General features: G+C 48.1%; 2 protein-coding genes across 7 annotated transcripts in view; one reads left to right on the top strand and one right to left on the bottom strand.

The window, feature by feature from the left end:
• Window positions 1-18,914, top strand: part of CASS4 (Cas scaffold protein family member 4) — a 38,892-nt gene that overhangs the window by 1,441 nt on the left and 18,537 nt on the right. The gene's annotated exons all lie outside the window — the stretch shown is intronic.
• Window positions 11,321-18,914, bottom strand: part of LOC122215376 (beta-1,3-galactosyl-O-glycosyl-glycoprotein beta-1,6-N-acetylglucosaminyltransferase 7-like) — a 77,690-nt gene continuing 70,096 nt past the window's right edge. For all 6 annotated transcript variants that reach the window (XM_042930600.1, XM_042930603.1, XM_042930602.1 and 3 more), the window contains one exon: window positions 11,321-13,439. In XM_042930600.1, the coding sequence (XP_042786534.1) occupies window positions 13,126-13,439 (314 nt within the window). In that variant the 3' untranslated portion in view covers window positions 11,321-13,125. The remainder of the gene's footprint in view (window positions 13,440-18,914) is intronic.

Raw genomic sequence — 18,914 nt, 5'->3', positions numbered from 1 at the left:
TTATGGTTAAGGACAATGACCGACTTTAGTTCCAAGTTTCTGATGAAGTCGAAGGGTGAATACTAGTAACATGTAGGTTGGAGATGGAAAAGTTTACTAGAAGTCTAAGCGTGGAAAAGAGGGGTGCTCCAAAGCCCCTGACCCTGGATTCAGAGAAGGATGAAGGTTACTTCTCGCAGAAACCGGTTCATGGGGTTGAGAACACAGCCCAGCCCTTTGTGTCCGCTCAGCTTCCAAACAGCTTTCCCAGCAAGATGCGGGTCTTGGCCTCAGCTCACCCTGACCTCTCCTCTCTCTGAACCCTGCAAACACTTAGTGTCACTCCCAGGTTGATTCTGTGCTCCTTCCCAAGAGCAGAGTCCAGCTCTGGCTTCAGCCTCCCCTGCTGAGTCCACAGGGGGCATTCTGCGTGCCATTTCCCGGTAATTTTTGTACTGGGACGTGTGAGTGGGGCTCAGGTCTGTGGCATGAATCAAAAAAGATTTGCTGTCTAGAACGTTGTAATGGCTGCTTAAAAAGAAAAATGTCTCAGACACAAAGAAAATAAAGCTCAGGGATTATCTTGCTAGACCTTTTTTAAACCTTCAGTCGTGCAGGAAAGAAAATGAAACAATTACTAAATGGGAAGATTGTTTATATGAATTAAATATATGCTATTGATTATTAAAGTAATACTAATGTATGTCACTAGTGGAATTTATGGCTGAGTAACCCATGATGCCTCTCTTGTATGGATCGTGTGTAAATAGCGAAGCTACCCTAGAATTTTGTGCCCACTTTTTTTTCTTTGAAAAATGTTTAAACCATTGGAAAACTGGCGGGGGGGGGGGGGGGAAGTAATTCAGTAAACCCCTGTATATCCTTCACCAAGATTCACCGATTCCTGGCACTTTGTCACATCGGTCTGCATCTATTTGTGTATATTTACACACACACACAATCACACACACACACACACACACACACACACACTTTGTTGTTGCTGTTGCTAAGCCATTTGAAAACAAATGGTAGGCATAATGACCCTTCACCCCCCCTCCCAAAACATCAACATGTGTCTCCTAAAAACAAGGACGTTCTTCTACACGACTCCAATATGATCACACACAAGAAAATTTAATGTTGAATTAATAATGTCCTTCTAACAATCAGTCCACATAAAGGCAGTAAGTACTATGGCAAGAACTCACGTCTTCAACTCCTAGTCCACAGGCAACCTCAGCAGAGGGTTTCTTGGGTACCCCTACAGAAGGGTCGACACCCATGTGAGATAATACACTGTTTAAAAGGCTTTATACAAATGGGAGCAGTAACTGATCCATTGTCAAGCTTCTTGCCTTTCACAATTAACAATACGTATTGGAGTTCCATTTGTTTTAGCACAGTTGATCTCCTTGATTATTGTTCATTAATTCTCTTTGATCAAAGGGTCACGCAATGCTGTCAGGGGTCATATCACGTAACTGGTTCTCTGCTTTGGTGCATTTTGCTTTGAAGCACCTTCATGTTCAGCCAAGGGGACCCAGAGCACCTCTCGTACCTTGAAGGTGGCCAGGGGACAGTGGGTGGTGACCAGCGATTGCCCTGTCACGCCGTCCCGTGGTGCTGCTGCTTTTTGTCACCCGATGGTTTCATGTCGGTAGAGCGTTCACCTTTGTGTAGTTGTCTGCTTTTCACGAGGTTTTCCTTAATGTCTTATAAAACCAAGAGAAAACTGAAAACTAAACACGCTGATACTAGTGATGAGAAACGCTGGGCTCACACAGTACGGTTGCGACAGACGTAGAAGTCGTCATGTGTGGCAAAGTGGTCCGTCTAACACCTCATCTGTTGACTTACTGGACTGTAGCTGATTGATTCCCTGTTCAACTCCATTCAAGAAAGTCAAGTCTAAAAGACAGGGTGCATAAGTGATTTTATTACATGCAAATCTTTGTTTGGGATTCTGGGAAGTTTCAAAAAGTGCCTTATTTATGAAAATGGAGTCTGCATGTACTTTAGTGATGCAGTCCCATTTGTTACAAATTGTGTTGACTTCTGAATGTGCATGTGTGTGTGCACATGTGTGCAGATGAATACACACCATTAGAAGTGACGTTGAAATTAGCACCTTTGTCTCACTGGGGTACATGTCCAGGAACTGAAGGAGAATCACAGAGTCAGATAAGCATGGTATTTGTTTTCCTTCGCTTTCTGAGAATTTCTGAAATGGTATTCTATTTTATTATTTTTTAATGTTAATTTTGGAAAGAGAGAGAGAGAGCGAGCGCAAGTGGGGGAGGGGCAGAGAGAGGGAGACAGAGGATCCCGGGTGGTCTCTGCACTGACCACAGAGAGCCTGATGCAGGGCTCAAACTCACCAACCTCAAGATCATGACCTGAGCTGAAGTCAGATGCTTAACCAACTGAGCCACCCTGAAATTCTATTTTAAACCTACTTTCTGAAAGTATTTTCTCTACAAGCTGCACTTTCTCTCTTTTGTAAACGTGACGGCGTGCTCACTTGCTTTTCTGAAGGGAGTTTTCAAACAAGTGTCTGTCCCCTCATTACTAAAGGGTGGATGTCCAGAGAATTGATCAAAATAATATTTATGTTTTAAGCACATTTAAATACTCTCAGATATTCTTAACAGTTCAGATTCAGCCGCGATTAAAGAGCAAACACCCTCTGGCTGTCTTACATCCCAATCCTGGGGGGAGTGGTCGTAGAGCCCCTCAAGGAGGGTCGCGGTAAAGACTTAGAGGTAAAGGCGCCAAAATTCTTAGACTCTGACAGACCCAACGGCGATGTGTCTCCCACGGGCGCAGACTACACTTACTTCAGGGCTTCTGGGCAAGAGTGCTCAGGACCTCGGGACCTTGTTTGTGGGTGGGGAGCAATCACAGGTTCTCCTTGTGCCTTTAGCACCTCTGAATGGGAAGTAAGACATTTTAACTCAGTCTTTGTGGAAGAAGGGCAAGTGGGAATGTATGTGGAGAACTTACCGTGGCCACGAGGCGTGCCTGACCCCCTCCCCACAGCCCCCCACCACGCTGCCCGCCCCTTCCCCTGCCTTGGAACATTCATGTAGGGGGGTTGGGTCCCGTGGGTCGTCCCCACCAGCATCGTCCACACTCACTCACTCACTTGCTCACTCACACGCTTGCTCAAGGCCTTTCTGGACCGCCCATCCAATCGCCTCCCACACCTTCCCTGGTCTTTCTCATTCTCCGCCTCGTCTTCATTTATCAACATCTGAAATCATCTTTCTCAATCGTTTGTCCCTTTGATCATCACGTGTCTTCCCCTCTGGAGAGTCAGCTCCACCAGGGACAGAGCTGGGCTTTCTTATTCAGGGCTGCGTCTCCAGTGCTACGGCAGTGCCTGCACTTAGTAGGTGCCCAATAAACACCTGGAGTGTGTGTGAATGAATGGGAGGTTACAGAGAGTGCAGATGGAGCTCTTGTGACATCGCCCTGCCCCGCCACAAGGTCAGACACGGCACTTCCTAGTTGTCACACCCCTGGGAACCGAGGCTGCCCGGCTCTAAGCTCCCTAACCCCTACCTGGCCCCGACCCGAGCCACTCAGCCTAGATTCTCGGGAACTGGCCCCCTTCCAGCTCCCATGGTCAGATGTTGCCTTAGATCTAAACCTTTGCAGCTGAGGTCAAGGTCACAAGGACCCGTGGCCTCCCTCTGACCTTGTGCATCAGTTCCATTGCTTCACCTGCCTCACAAAACAAAAGAGCCCAGACACCACAGCCAGCTTGAAAACACAATTCACTGCCCGTTGTTTAGCCATCCATCCGGCATGTAGTTATTGGGCCCTGGGGTTCGGATGATCAACACATTGCTGATATTTTAGTGGAGTCAGAAAGTTAGTAAATGAGGGCGCCTGGGTGGCTCAGTCGGTTGAGCGTCCGACTTCAGCTCAGGTCACGATCTCGCGGTCCGTGAGTTCGAGCCCCACATCGGGCTCTGGGCTGATGGCTCAGAGCCTGGATCCTGCTTCTGATTCTGTGTCTCCCTCTCTCTCTGCCCCTCCCCCGTTCATGCTCTGTCTCTCTCTGTCTCAAAAATAAATAAACGTTAAAAAAAAAATTAAAAAAAAAAAAAGTTAGTAAATGAGTAAATGGACACCATGATTTCAGATGGTGACAACTGCCATGAAGAAAAATAAAACAAGGTGATCTGATAGAGGTGATGGACAGAAAGGGCCTCTCTGGAGTCCTGAATGATGACAGAAGCATTCAGGGCAGAAGAAACAGCAAATGCAAAAGGCCCTGTGGCAGGAATGAATTCAGCATTGTGGAGTATCCACAGAAAGGCCAGTGTTGTTGGAGCAGAAGGACCAAGGGAAAGAGTGGGCAGAAATGAGATCAACGGGGTAAGCAAGATCCCGTTCACATAGGACCTTGTCAGTCCTGTAAGAAGTTCGAAGTGCATTCTAACTGCAAAGGAAGCCACTGGCCCATTTAAAGCAGGAGATGACATGGTCCGGTTTATGTTTTAAGAGATCACTCTGGCTGCTACGCAACAAAGGGAATGTTGGCAAGGAAGAGCAGAAGGAGGGGGATAAATCAGGGGACCAGGGTGGTGGCCTCTCTTTCCATTTTATTTATTTATTAAAAAAATTTTTTTTAACATTTATTTATCTTTGAGAGACAGAGAGAGGCAGAGCATGAGCAGGGGAGGGGGAGAGAGAGATATAGAATCTGAAGCCGGCTCCAGGCTCTGAGCTGTCAGCATAGATCCCGACGTGGGGCTCGAACTCGCAGACCGTGAGATCATGACCTGAGCCAAAGTTGGACGCTCAACCAACTGAGCCACCCAGGCGCCCCCCCACTTTTATTTTTTAATTTATTTTTTAACACTTATTTAACTCTTAACATTTTAGATGCCACCATGGTGTTCTCAATGGACACAGACGAGAATCACTTGCCCTGCCTTTCAGAAAAAAAAAAAAAAAACAAAGAGAGAGAAACTTTGGACATTTGAAACTGGCGGGAGATATAAACAGAAAGAATAGTAAATAAAGGTGTAAATGGTTTTATTGAACTACATGTGCTATATATACACCTTTTTCTTTTTTTGGAAACTGATGTTTGTTTTCTATCAACCCTATTTCCATTTTCTGTTGAGACAATATACCTTTCATTCATCCAACAAATATCGAGTGCTCGCTTTGCGCCAGGCACCATTCTAAATGCCACAAAGAACACAAATGTCTAGGTCCCTTTCTCAATAAAATAAACTGTCATTTTAGTTAATAAAAATGTAATAGAAAATAGAATATATAATATAACATGTAATATAAAAATAGAGTATAATATAATAACACTATATTATCACTCCTGTTTAAAAACTTTTATTCTCTTAATGTTTTATTTGCTATAGAGCTCACTACTAAAAAAAAAAAAATAAGAACTAAACAGAATACCATCACGATCCCAGAATTTACCAGACTATTCAAAGGAAAGTGGCCTACATGGTAATCGAATGGGGAAGCAGCCGTAGAAACAGAACATGGTCATTTTGGAAATAGAATGACTAAGGGAGGAAATGACAAGTTCTTGGAGAGGAAATAACTTCAAAGGAGGAAGGTGGGAGGCTGGTAGAAAATATGCCGTACAAGTGATATTCGACTGCCCCAGCGTGAGCTGTGAAAAAGGGGAAATAAATAGTTTAGGAGCCATTTCCAAATGTATGCTCATAAGCCATCTGTGTATTCGATTGGAGGACCCTGTGTCCACACCATGAGGACAGAGCCAGTGGCAAGAAGGCAGTATGTCCCACACCTGCAACAGCAGCTCGGCTTATGAGTTACTGAACACACAGAATTGTTCTTTTTTTCCTTTAAAGTGTTGCTTCTCCTGAGAATCAAGAGCAGCTTGTGTGACGCACCTGTCACAGGCAGTCTGTCATTTGGGGAGAAGAGCAGACAAGGAATGAGACGAGAAAGCAGTAGGGGCCTTCCTCCCTTGGAGATGTTTGCCCTCTGGTTAAGGAAAAGTACAAAGGGCTTTGTGGGATGTTCCCTCCGCTTCAGAATTTCAACTCGCTCCGAGGTTGAAAGAACGCGAGAGTCAGTTACAGATGGCGAGTACTTGAAGTTGCTTTTTTCCTACGCGAATGTTGCCCAGAGTGAGGAGATCAACAAGCATTGTGAGATCAAGGGCCAGTTACACACACCTGTCTCTAACGTTCTGCGTAGTCTCCTGAGTAAGGCTTTTTTTTAATTAAAAAACTTTTTTAAATTTTTTAAATGTGTATTTATTTTCGAGACAGAGAGAGAGAGAGAGAGAGAGAGAGCAGGAGTGGTGGAGAGGCAGAGAGAAGGGGAGACACAGAATCCAAAGCAGGCTCCAGGCTCTGAGCTGTCAGCACAGAGCTCTACCCGGGGCTCAAACTCATGAACTGTGAGATTATGCCCTGAGCCGAAACCAAGAGTGGGACACTTAACCCACTGAGCCACCCAGGTGCCTCTAGATAATGCATTTTAACGTGCATCAGAAAAAACTAAGAGGGGCGCCTGGGTGGCTCAGTCGGTTAAGCATCTGACTTTGGCTCAGGTCATGATCTCATGGTCCGTGAGTTCGAGCCCCGCATCAGGCTCTGTGCTGACAGCTCAGAGCCTGGAACCTGCTTCAGATTCTGTCTCCCCCTCTCTCCCTCTGCCCCTGCCCTGCTCGTGCTCTGTCTCTCTCTGACTCAAAAATAAAGAAACATTTTCAAAAATTGAAAAAGAAAAACTAAGATTTGTTCATTGAACGTAATTCTATAGGTAATATTGCTTAGGGAGAGTTGTTTTTAATTGGCTTAATTTAACACGTGACTTGAGTAAAAATCTGTACTGGTGGCCCACGGATATGACGTGCTGTGAATAGTCGCGAGGCCGAAGGAGTGCAGTCTTAGACGAAGCTTCCTCCTCATCCGAGGTCGTACAGTCGCTGGGGACCAATCGAACAACACAAAACACTTTTGTATCTCCCCTGCCTTTCGTCTTTGTTTCCCTCCAAAAAAAGAGAGAAAGGAGGAGGAGAGGAAAGGAAGCTAAGAAGGAAAAGACCCTACCTGTGATGTTCTTGCCCCCGCCCTCCTTCCTGGGGTGAGAGAGAAGTATAAGGAAAGAAATCATGCAGGGGGCGAGGTGTTGCAGCCACTCGGGAACACTGCACGGCCACCCCGCTTTCAGGTGAGGTTAGGGAGGCCCCGAGAAGTTCCTAGTTTCTCACTCTCCTCCATCGATGAGCTTCTCACAAGCTGGGACTGAGCCTCAACCACTCCCAGAAGCTGCTTCCAACTTCTCCTTTTTCTGAACTAGGTATGTAAACGATAAGTCAGGGACGCGGCTGGTCAGGAGCGAGCTTAGAGGTGGTGGAGGGGACGCGGCCAGGAATACAGATGCCGGATCTCCAGGGCACAACCAGCTGTAGAACGCAGTTTGGTACAACATGCACCTGTCTTGGGCCAGATCTCAATTACTACAAGGCTTGGTTGATCAAATGTTGCAGCATTTCAATCCTGAGCTTGGATCAAGGGAACCTCGCGCACCGCTCTCCCCAGCACACGTTATCAAACATACAGTAGGTGCTTAATAAAGAATCGTCTGGGCGCCTGGGTGGTTCAGTCGGTTGAGTGTCCAACTCTTTTTTTTTTAAGTTTATTTATTTATTTTGAGAGAGAGGGGGAGAGAGCGTGAGCCGAGGAGGGGCAGAGACACAGGGAGAGATTAAGAATCCATAGGGAGAGAATTAAGTTGAGCGTCCGACTTCATCTCAGGTCACGATCTCGTGGTCCGTGAGTTCGAGCCCCGCGTCGGGCTCTGTGCTGCCAGCTCAGAGCCTGGAGCCTGTTCCGGATTCTGTCTCTCCCTCTTTCTCTCTGCTCCTCCCCTGCTCACACTCTGTATCTCTCTCTCTCTCTCTCAAAAATAAACATTAAAAACAAAACAAAAAAAAGAATCCCAAGCAGGCTCCGATGCAGGGCTCGATCTCACAAACTGCAAGACCATGACCCGAGCTGAAATCAAAATCCAGATCTTAACTGACCGAGCCACCCAGGCACTCTCCAACTCTTGATTTTGACTCAGGTCATGATCTCATGGTCATGAGATCAAGCCCCACATCAGGCTCTGAGCTGAGTGTGGAGCCTGCTTGAGATTCTCTTTCTGTCTCTCTCTCCCTCTTCCCCTTTCTTCAGCTCACATGGCCTCTCTCTCTCTAAAATAAAGTAAAATATATCTTAAAAAATAATGATAATTTTCAGATTAATAAAGCACTAACAGTGAGTTCTAATAAGGTTCCCATGAATAGGGGAAGTTGACTCAAACATGTTGATCTGGCCAAGACCCAAACCTATTGGAAAACCACGGTATTCAAACATCAGGGAAGAAAACATTTCACTTCCACCGAGTGGCTTTGGAATTTTTTTCTGGCCACAATCGCTTCCTCAAAGTCTCATTATTGGGCGATGTACGGAAGTCCTGTGATGAGTGGCTTCTTCATCTGAACCATCAGGAAGAATTCGAAGCTGGAGGGGTCAGAGTTCGACGCGTCTACGGAGAAATCGCTTATACCTTTGTGCTTGTTCACAGACACCGCCGTCATCCCCGGCCACCGGGCCATTTTCACGGGCGTTAGGAAGACAAGGAATCATTCTTTAAGTTTTTCTTTTTCGCTCGTATATCTTCTCATGTCCAAGTTCACCAGGGTTATTCCCTTCTTTGTCCCCGGTGCCTATAGATACACCCACCATAGTGGCTATTTGCACCCAGAAGGATGGGAGGGAACCAGGGAGCAGATCAAGGGAATGCGTTGGGTGGCCGGCCCCATCCGCACCCAGGGCTGTCGGGTCCAGCCCGGATCTGCTCGCAGGAACAGCTGTGAAAAGAGCACTATTCACGCCCAAGTGTTTTAGACCCACACCTGTCGGCACTCCGGCACAAACTGCTACAGAAGACCTTCCCTTCCCAAGCGGCTTCTGCCGGTGTTTTCCAGGACACGGAATGGTCACCTTTAAACACGATCTCCTTAAAGGATCAAGATGAGAGTGAATGTGAGTATCTGAGTTTCTCTCTGCTGGCCTCCATTTCTTTGCAACTCTAACCGTGCGAAGGGGGCCGTGACGTGTTATTTCAAATGTTCCCCCCAACTCAGGGAAGCCCGGAAGGACGGTCCTCCGATAGCTGTCGCACCGGTGGGACTAACTGAAAGGTGCTCTGTGTTCCGTGTTTTGAAACCAAAAAGAGAGAATTTACATTTTGTTTAAAGAGCTGTATACTGCTCGGTTAATTTTTTTAAGCTTCCGTGTTCCTCTAAATATAAAGGTAATGGGGGGCGGGGGGAGAAGCGCGTTTCGGTATCTCGCGTTCAGTTAAATGACCTCGGATCCCTTTCTCCACATCCTGGAGCCTCTTCATTCGAGAACTTGTCCACTTGTACAGAGGGGTTGCTGGGGCCGAAGCTCGCTGATTTCCCTGGCCTCCCCGGCAGACAACAGCAGCTTCTCCTCAGCCTTCTCTCCTTTACCCACTTGGCTAAGTCTTTAAAAACCAGCTCCAAGAGAATCAACCCTTCCTTATGTCGCAGGATGATGCAAGAAATCACTCAGCTGTCACTTCATTAAAAAAAAAAAACAAGCAAACAAAAAAAGCCCGAATATTTCCGAGCCCGGAATTCAGATGACTGAACCAGAGCTGTCTCGGGCTCTATGATACCACAAATGAATTCTCTCACTACATTAGGCATGACAAGTGGAAGGATATTAACTGGGCGCCGTTGCAAATCTCAGGGCAAGTTCTGATTACGAAATGCACCATTTTGCTATCTTCCGTGACTCTTAGTTCCCTAAACCTGGCGGAACTGTACTTGGAAACGTAAACGTTGCTGTGGAAAGCTATTGAAATCCACGAGGGAAGACAAAAGTTAAGGCAACAGCCTCTTTCTTGGACAATTGTTTCAAAGAGGGATTCTTTTTTTTGTTTTTTAAGTTCATTTATTTATTTTGAGAGGGGGAGAGAGAGAGCACAAGCAGGGGAGGGGCAGAGAGAGAGGGCAGGGGGGAGAGAGAATCCCAAGCAGGCTCTTGGTTTACAAAATTCTAACTGTACCGAGAGGCGTGGGTTGCAAGCATGTTTTCCTTTAATCCCAAACCTCTATAATTTTCTGGACTCTGGTTCCTCTGGCCAGAGGGAAAGCCCCAACCAACAACTTATGTCATCTTCCAGAAAGATGCTATCCTCACAACAGCATAAATGGGGACATACCGTATGCACAGTTGGTCATCCTGATTAAATTAATACTGAATTTTGGAGATTGTTCCATTTCAACTCACATACACTCTACCTCATTATTTTTAATAGCTGTAGAGTATTCCGTTATAAAAGTATATCATTATGTACCAGTAATGACAGTCAAGCTATTTCCTAAATTTTTTTTTAAGTTTATTTATTTATCTTGAGAGACGGAGGGTGAGCAGGGGACGGGCAGAGAGAGAGAGAGGGAGAAAGAGAATCCCAAGCAGGCTCCATGCTGTCAGCATGGAGCCTGACGCGGGGCTCGATCCCACAAACGGTGAGATCATGACCTGAGCAGAAATCAAGAGTAGGACGCTTAACCAACTGGGCCACCCAGGTGCCCCTAAGCTATTTTCTGAATTCTTAAGGCAGGATCTAATTCTGATAAATGGCCACACAACTTACACAACTGAGTTAAAGTGTAGTTATCAGCTTACCATTCCTGTCCCCAGGGCACACTCTGTTATTCGCTGCTCTGTGAAAATGCACATGCCAACTGGTGGAGTCGGTACCAAGCTCTGCGATTTGTGGGCCAAAAAGGCAGACTCCAGGGTCAAAACTGCCTGTGTTCCATTCTTGGTTCTGTTCCTTGCCCTCTGAGCAACCTTACGCTACTCAGTCACCCTCTCTGTGCCTTAATTTTCCCATCTCTCCAACACTAATCACGCTAACTGCTTCATGGGACGGTGAATATCAAGGGAGATCATCAAGGCTAATTACTTATCGCAGCGCCTGGTGCAGATGTTGAAAAAGTGTCGGCTACCCCATCTATGAGCCATTGGCTAAGTCGTAAACTATGACAGTAACAAGATGCCTGGCTCAATATGCGTCCAGAAGATTAAAGGGGAGGGGGCGCCTGGGTGGCTCGGTCGGTTTAGCGGTTAAGCATCCGACTTCGACCCAGGTCATGATCTCGCGGTCCTCAAGTTCAGGCCCCGGGTCGGGCTCTGTGCTGACAGCCCAGAACCTGGAGTCTGTTTCGGATTCTGTGTCTTCCTCTCTCCCTGCCTCTCCCCTGCTCGCACTCTGTCTCCTTCGAAAATAAATAAACATTAAAAAAGAAGAAGAAGATTAAAGGGGAATTTTTTCTTTGATCAATTACAGGAAATTACTATTAGCTGACACGCCATGTGTAAGAAGAAGGCTGCATTGTTGTGTAGGGTTTGCAAACTGGGAATCCTTTCCAGACCATCTCTGCTGTAACTCCTTACGAGCCTGTCTACCCTCTCTCCTCTTTCCAGAGGTTACCTCACAGAATGCTGTGGCCCATCAACACCTCTCACAGGAGTATCATGAAGATACTTTGTTTCTTCCTCAGGATTGTCCTTCTTCCTCTGTCTTTCTTCCCTTTTTGGAGAGTGTGGGTGGGAAAATGGAGGTGGTAAGGGGATTTTGCTTACGCTCTTGGAAACTTTTTTTTTTTTTTTTTAACATAAGTGCTTTTTAAAATGATGGAAAATAAACAGGCACAAACCAACCCACAGCCCGGGTTCTCTCTGCTTTGATCTCTCCAAGCCTGTCTGTGTAGTTACATAGTGTGAAACACTTCCGGTTCATCCAAGGAGAGACGGTTGTCTCTAACAAGGATCAAAGCGCTTTGCTCTGCTCTGGGTCTACGTCTGAGTTTCCGAGTCTGGGCTCAGCTGCGCTGTAGAGATATACAAGAGAAACTTTCACCGATGTGAAAGTCAAAGCTCCCACGCCCAGGGAAAGCCTTTGTGAACTTCAGGGATTCATACTTTCCATATGTCAAAAGCTTTGAAATATATACACTGTATGCTTTTTTTAAAGAGATTGTGGTTTATGTGTTACTATGCTCTCCAGATCCTCAGAGGGGAAGTAGGAACAATTCTGCCACCTTCTCCTAAAGAATTCTTGGAAACAAGTCATAGAACCTATGAGACAGAAGCCAAAATGCTACATGTGGACATTTTTCAAAGAAGGATTTTAGTAGAAGACAGGTGCCCATCTTACGAGCAATGAGGTTCTATGACATTGTAAGAGCAGGGGTCCAACCGTCACTCGCTGCTCAGGGTTCCTGCCTCATGTACCGTCTCGATCGTTGTCTGGGGCACTCACTTATTTATTGCTTCCTGCTGTGAGCTGGTGACCTTGTGGTACGATTTACGTTCCCAAGGGAATGATCATATGCCGGCTACTTTGAAAGAAACCATCTCGGGGTCTCTTGTATCCCCGGCTGCGAACCTTTTAATTTTAGGAATACAGGAGTCCAGAGGGTGGGGATAGCAATTGTATCAGCTGTGATGCTGATCTGACCCTCGTGAGGGGGGTGGGGAGGAGGAGGCAAGCAGGAAAGGGCAGAGAGACAGAGTCTCAAGTTGCGAGCAGGTGGCTGTTAGTCTTGGCTATAACATAACCGGGCAGGGTGGGGGGCAGGGGTGATTCAGGGCAGATCACCTGTTAAGAGGAGCCCTGCGCCGAGTCAAAATGCGCTAGCCTCCTGCCCATTAACTTTGGCTTCGCAAAGGAAAACAGTGTGGGGCCTCTAAGACCCCAGCAGCGGGCTGGACTCAGCCCCAGAGCGTGTCATGTGGCCCAAGAAGTTATATTCTAAAATCTGTGTGAGCGTGCCAGTCTCCAGCACTCGGCCTGCCTCACTCACACCCACTCCTGCGATCATGCGAGCCTGCTGCAGCCTACGGATGTCTTTCAAGCAGCTTCTTCTGAAAGTACATGCGTGTAGACTTTAGCGGATCAGAGCAAGAGGTTGACTTGGCTTTGGAGAGGCCATTCGGGCTCAGGAGTCAGGCACACTTGAGTTTGACTCCCCTCTGCCACCGCGGGCTGCTGGGTGACCTGAGGCGGGTCATGTGATCTCTCCCGGGCTCAGGCACACGCCGCTCTGAAATGAGGTAAACCCGCAGACAGCATCTCCCAGGGTCCCCCGTCCTGCCCTAGCGCTCCGAGTTTCTGCCGCTTCGCTCTTCCAAGCGAACTAAAGAAAATAAAAAAACGGAGAGCAGAGCAGAAAGGCAAGCCGGGCTCTTGCAGGGTCTCAAGCTGTGTCCGCCTTCCTGGTCCAGAGAGTGATGAGCGGTGAAGAAGCATGGAAATGAAGCTTCGGCGGGTGGCATCTCTGTAGGCTCGTCTCAACCGGTTCCGCTTAGACTGGTTGCTGCTGCTGCTGCCTCTCTGTGCCGCTGCAGAAGACAGAAAGTACACGCACCAACTGTCTCCATCTGCTTCTCATTTCCCCCGGCCCAGACTGCGTCCCTCCTCCCTTCTCCGGCACTTGTGATCCTGCCCGGTTTTCAAGACTCGCCTCAAAGACCGCCTGCCATCCTTCACTACCTCCTCCCTACAGCTATCCTAAATCCAGCCCGCCCCCCATCTCCCACCCGGACTGGGTGACTGGCTTCGATGAGGCTCTTTGGCCTCCCCGTAGCCCCCCACCAATCCCTTTCACCCAGCTAGCCGATATACAGGCAGCAGCCAGTAGGGAATCAAGCCCCACATCCCTTGTTTACTTCTCTCCAGCCAGTTCATCTTTCAGTTCCTCTGGCCCACCACACACACACACACACACACACACACACACACACTCCGTCACTCCAGCCCTCACACATTTCTCTTCCCCTGCCTCGATGATCGTCCCCCCCGTCGAGATCTGACTAACTCCTACTCACCCCCAGAGCACGCCCCCACTTTCTCCCTACCCCAATAATATTTCTCACCACTTCCTGTATTTTCCATCATTGCCCTTAAGAGAAGTAGAAACCCTATATTGATTTCTGTGAAAATCTGATGGGAGTTGATCTCCTCTGCTGCAACATGCGTTGGCGTAAGATCAGGCTCTGCTCTGTCTCCAGCAGAGCCCTGGGCGTATAGTAAATGCTTAACACAATCTTCGCGAACAAATGCACGAATGCCTGAACGAACAACGTCCCAGATTTCTCCAGTTGTAGCTAACTACTCTCCCAGCTCATTGCCGATTCAACATAGATTAACACATTGCATCTGGCAGCCGTGTGAAGGTCTCCCAGAAAGGGAATCGTATTCTCTGCCTTTTTGTTTCTTTCTTTTTTTTTTTTAATTTTTTTTTAACGTTTATTTATTTTTGAGACAGAGAGAGACAGAGCATGAATGGGGGAGGGTCAGAGAGAGAGAGGGAGACACAGAATCGGAAGCAGGCTCCGGGCTTTGAGCTGTCAGCCCAGAGCCCGACGCGGGGCTTGAACTCACGGACCGCGAGATCATGACCTGAGCCGAAGTCGGACGCTTCACCGACTGAGCCACCCAGGCGCCCCATTTTGTTTCTTTCTTCGAAGTGCACGTTCATTGTCCTTGCCCCTCTTCCAGCTGCCGCACGAAGAAGGGCACTTGAGGGAAATGCCCCTTTTGGAGTCTAGTTAGCACCGTTTCTTCCACGGCTCGCAGGATCCGACTCCCAGCGTGCCCACGGGGAACAAAAATATAAACATATGTCCTCCTTCATGTCTTAAATATCTACGCAAACGTTTCCAAATTCACACCCTATTTAAAAGACACCCTGTGAGTGGCCTCAGAGATGATCGCGTTGGTTGTTGGGTTGCCTTCTCGGAGCTTACGGTTGTTTCCATGCCTTGTCCGTAAAGAGCTTGGCACGGCACCAGGAACACAGGTGTGGGACAGGTGTTTGTTGCTATTTCTTCCTCTCCCCCCACTGCCAGCCTGCCCGAATGAAGTCCGGCTTGCCCTGTCTGGACTCCTTCTTCAGAGTGCCTACGACATCAGCGTCTCAGTCGTGCGTGGGTGCGGAGAAGGAGGCTAGCCTTCCATGGGTGGTCAGGGATGCCTCGGCAGGAGGTGACTTTTGAGCGGAGGCCTGAAGGAGGAGCCAGTCATGCAAAGATCTGGCGGAAGAGTGTTCTGGGCAGGAGGCATAGCAAGGGCAAAGGTCCTGAGGTGGACGTAAGCTTAGCGCATCTGGGAGAAGTAAGAAACCAACGTGGCCGAAGGAAAATTAATGGGGGGGGGGGGGATTGGGGGGGCGATCAGGCAGAGAGTGTAGATTTTGTTCTAACTGTATGTCTAAGCAATTGGAGGTTTTTAAACCAGAAACCAACATGATCTGATTTGTGTATGTAAATATTTATGCGTATGAATGTCTGGAGAATGGATTGTAAGGGGAATGCGCAATAATAGATGTGAGGAGAGCAGTTAGAGACTAAAGTGACCTTAGACAAGTCATTTCACCCCCCTGAGCCTCGGTTTCCTCCTCTGTAAAATGAGGACAAGAAAAGCCACCTCTGAGGCTTCTAAGATTTCAGTGATATGACTGCAGTTCCCCCAACACAGAATAAGGCCCCATTCAATATAGTCCACGGTTTTCTTTTTTTTAAAATGTTTATTTTTGAGAGAGAGAGAGAACCCACAAGCCGGGGGGGGGGGGTGCAGAAAGAGAGAGGAGCGAAGGATCCAAAGTCAGCTCCCCACCGTCAGCACAGAGCCCGATGCGGAGCTTGAACTTGGGAACCTTGAGGTCATGATCTGAGCTAAAGTCAGACACTTAACCGACTGAGCCTCCCAGGCGCCCCGATATAGTCTACTGTTTTCTAGGTGAAGAAAGACCCCCCCCAAGGTTCCTCTCTGGTGTTTAATTCTTCCTCTGGAACAGAAACTTTGATACGCTTTGTTATTCAAACTCTGAGACATCAGTGGATTGCATGAGGTGTCCAGAGACATCCTTGCCAATTGTAACGAAATCTCGTGCAGAAGGGCATCGTTTGACAGCAGCACACGTAGGATTTTCCTCTGCTGGGAGGTTACATCCTGTAAGGTACGCGCGTTTGCAGACAGCAGACTGGAAGCATGAAGTAAACCTTGTCTCCGGAATTAGACCGGGGCTGTCCATCGTGGACCGCCGTGGGTGCCCGTGGGTGGGTGATCATACAAGCCCACTGTGCTCTGGAAGATAATCCACTGCCTTTCACAATAGGCAAGTGCATCATCCACGCTGGTGCCAGTCGGGACACTCCCCGGCAGCTGCCCAAACGCAGCAACTGCTCCGTCTGGACATACACACGATCTTCTTTCCAGACACACGCGAGCACATCTCAGACGACCAGCTTTCTCTTTTCCGGACGCATCAAGCGGGTTTCATGAGATTGTGATGATGGGTTAGAGACTGTGTTGTTGTTGTTGTTGTTGTTGCCAGTGTGGACAGTTGAAGTATAATTTTCAGGAAGGTAAAATCATGACCCTCATGCAAACATAAAACGAACTCCTGTCAAAGGTTTCATTAAACGGATTAATGAATGAGAGAACCCACTAGAATGTGAAAACTACGTCAAAGAGCATTTGAGAATCTAGGTATTTGTAGGCAATTTAGTAAAGGAATATTAAGGGGTGCCTGGGTGGCTCGGTTGAGTGTCCAATCTCGGCTCCGGTCGTGATCTCACGGTTCGTGAGTTCGAGCCCCGCGTCAGGTTCTCTGCTGTCCCTACGGAGCCCGCTCCGGGTCCTCTGTCGCCCTCTCTCTTTGCCCCTCCCCGGCACGCGCTCTCTCTCTCTCTCTTTCAAAAACAAATAAACACTTTTTAAAAGATAAAGGAATACTAAGAAGGGATTGCAGGGCTCCTTCTAAATCCGGTGAAAGTCTGACAAGGTATTACACCGCTAACTTTCAAGTTCTTTTCTTACCATACAGAGATGATTCGCCTCTTTAGGAAAAAAATCTACAAAGTAGCACGGAGCTTCACTCAATCCTGGCCCTTAATCCATCCTCTTTATGAGGCTCTAAAACTGTTCCCTCTAAATGCTTCATCTCTGCCAGCTTCTCCGAGCTGAGCACCCACATTCACTGGAAATGCACTTAGAACACATTTGCGGGACAGGAATTGAGTGTGCAGATTAGCAAGGTCCTGCAGCCCATTTTCTGGACATCTCAGTGGTCGTTTTCACCGAAAGCCGCCTGAGGGGCTGGGCAGAGCGTCACGGAGAGCATCCTTTTTGACCCTAGTCTAGACAGAAACAGGGACTCTCATCTTGGTGCTGTCTCTCTATCTCCCGAAGACTTGAACACAGGTACATTACGCTACTCGTCCTTATCTACCCACTAACTCAACAAGCAGACGATGAGCACCTACCAGGTGCCAGAAGCCGGGGATGCGGCGAGAGCCAGGGAGATGTGCTCTCTTGGAGCCTGTGCCCGGACACAGACGCCAAATAGATGATCACCGATTTAATGAATTACATGTGAAGGTCGTCAGTACGGACCTGGAAACGCATTGAGCAAAAAAAAAAAAAAAAAAAAATGGAGAGAACTAGGTGGGTCTGGGAGAGTCTGAGCGTGAAGAAATCCTTCGGCGAGGAAGAGACGTCTAAGACGCGTCTAGAAAGATGAGCGGGTCTCACTGGGCACAAAGCTGCTGACTATTTGGGGTGGAGGGTGTAGCCTGTGTGAAGGACTCAGGCCCCACAAAGGGCGGGGTGTGTGGGGCGATGAGGAACTGATACCCTGAGCCTTGGAAATGTAGGCGAGAGTGGAATTGTGTAGGGCCCTGAGGGTTTGGGCAGAGTTGGGGCTACAGGGGAGCCCCAGGAGGCTCACAGAGCGGACCATCCCATGATCAAAACTGGTATCCCCGAACTCAAGCACGGGGAACGGTGCTGTACCTCGTGAACATTGAGCCAAGGTTGGCCGCGCTTGGGAAGGAATAAGTGACCGGCTAAGGGGACACTGCGTGGGTCTCACCCCCAGAAGGCAAGAGGTGTTTATTAGCCCTAACTGGGCTCTCTGCTTTTCAGTGTCACCCCGTAAACTCACTCTGCCTCCAACCAGTGGGATTTGCACCATCCCTCTCAGGTGAGCGTTTCGGTTCACCACGGATGGGAGAGGAGATGCCCACGGGCAGGGATGCCCTTCACAACACACATGCCCGTAACGCTGCGGAACCGTGTTCCCTCTTTTAAAAATGAGTTGGAGGGGCGCCTGGGTGGCTCAGTCTGTTAAGCATCTGACTTCGGCTCAGGGCATGATCTCGTGGTTTGTGAGTTCCAGCCCTGCGTCAGGCTCTGTACTGATGGCTCGGAGCCTGGAGCCTGCTTTAGATTCTGTGTCTCCCTCTCTCTCTGCCCCTCCCTTGCTCGCGCTCTGTCTCTGCCTCTCAAAAATGAATAAACATTTACAAATTTTTTTAATTAAAAAAAAATAAGTTGGAGCACCTGGGTAGGCTCAGTTGGTTGAGCGTCCCACCTCGGCGCAGGTCATGATCTCACAGTTCCTGAGTTCGAGCCCCTCGTTGGGCTCTCTGCTGTCAGTGTAGAACCCGCTTCAGATCTTCTGTCCCCCTCTCTTTCTACCCCTTCCCTGCTTGTGCTCTCTCTCTCTCTCAAAGACAATACATCTTTGAAAAATAAATTTTAAATGAAATGAGTTAATGGTGGAGTGTAGCGGGGAGGTGACCCCTTCCCAAGTTATCCACTCACAGGGGCATGAAGGCTGTAGCCAATTCTATAGTTTTCAGTAGTCTGGGCATTTCCAAGAATGTGTTACAAAAACATTTCAAGTTTCCATGACAAAGATTTTAAAACAAACACAGCATCGAACAAAGAGCTCATGTGCAGGTCATGGGGTGTGAGGAAATGGGCAGTCTCACACCGGGGGTGGGGGGGGGGGGGTCGGGGGGAGTATA

This window comes from Panthera leo, chromosome A3, assembly GCF_018350215.1.
Source record: "Panthera leo isolate Ple1 chromosome A3, P.leo_Ple1_pat1.1, whole genome shotgun sequence".
NCBI lineage: Eukaryota > Metazoa > Chordata > Mammalia > Carnivora > Felidae > Panthera > Panthera leo.
This window is presented reverse-complemented; position numbering and strand designations above follow the sequence as displayed.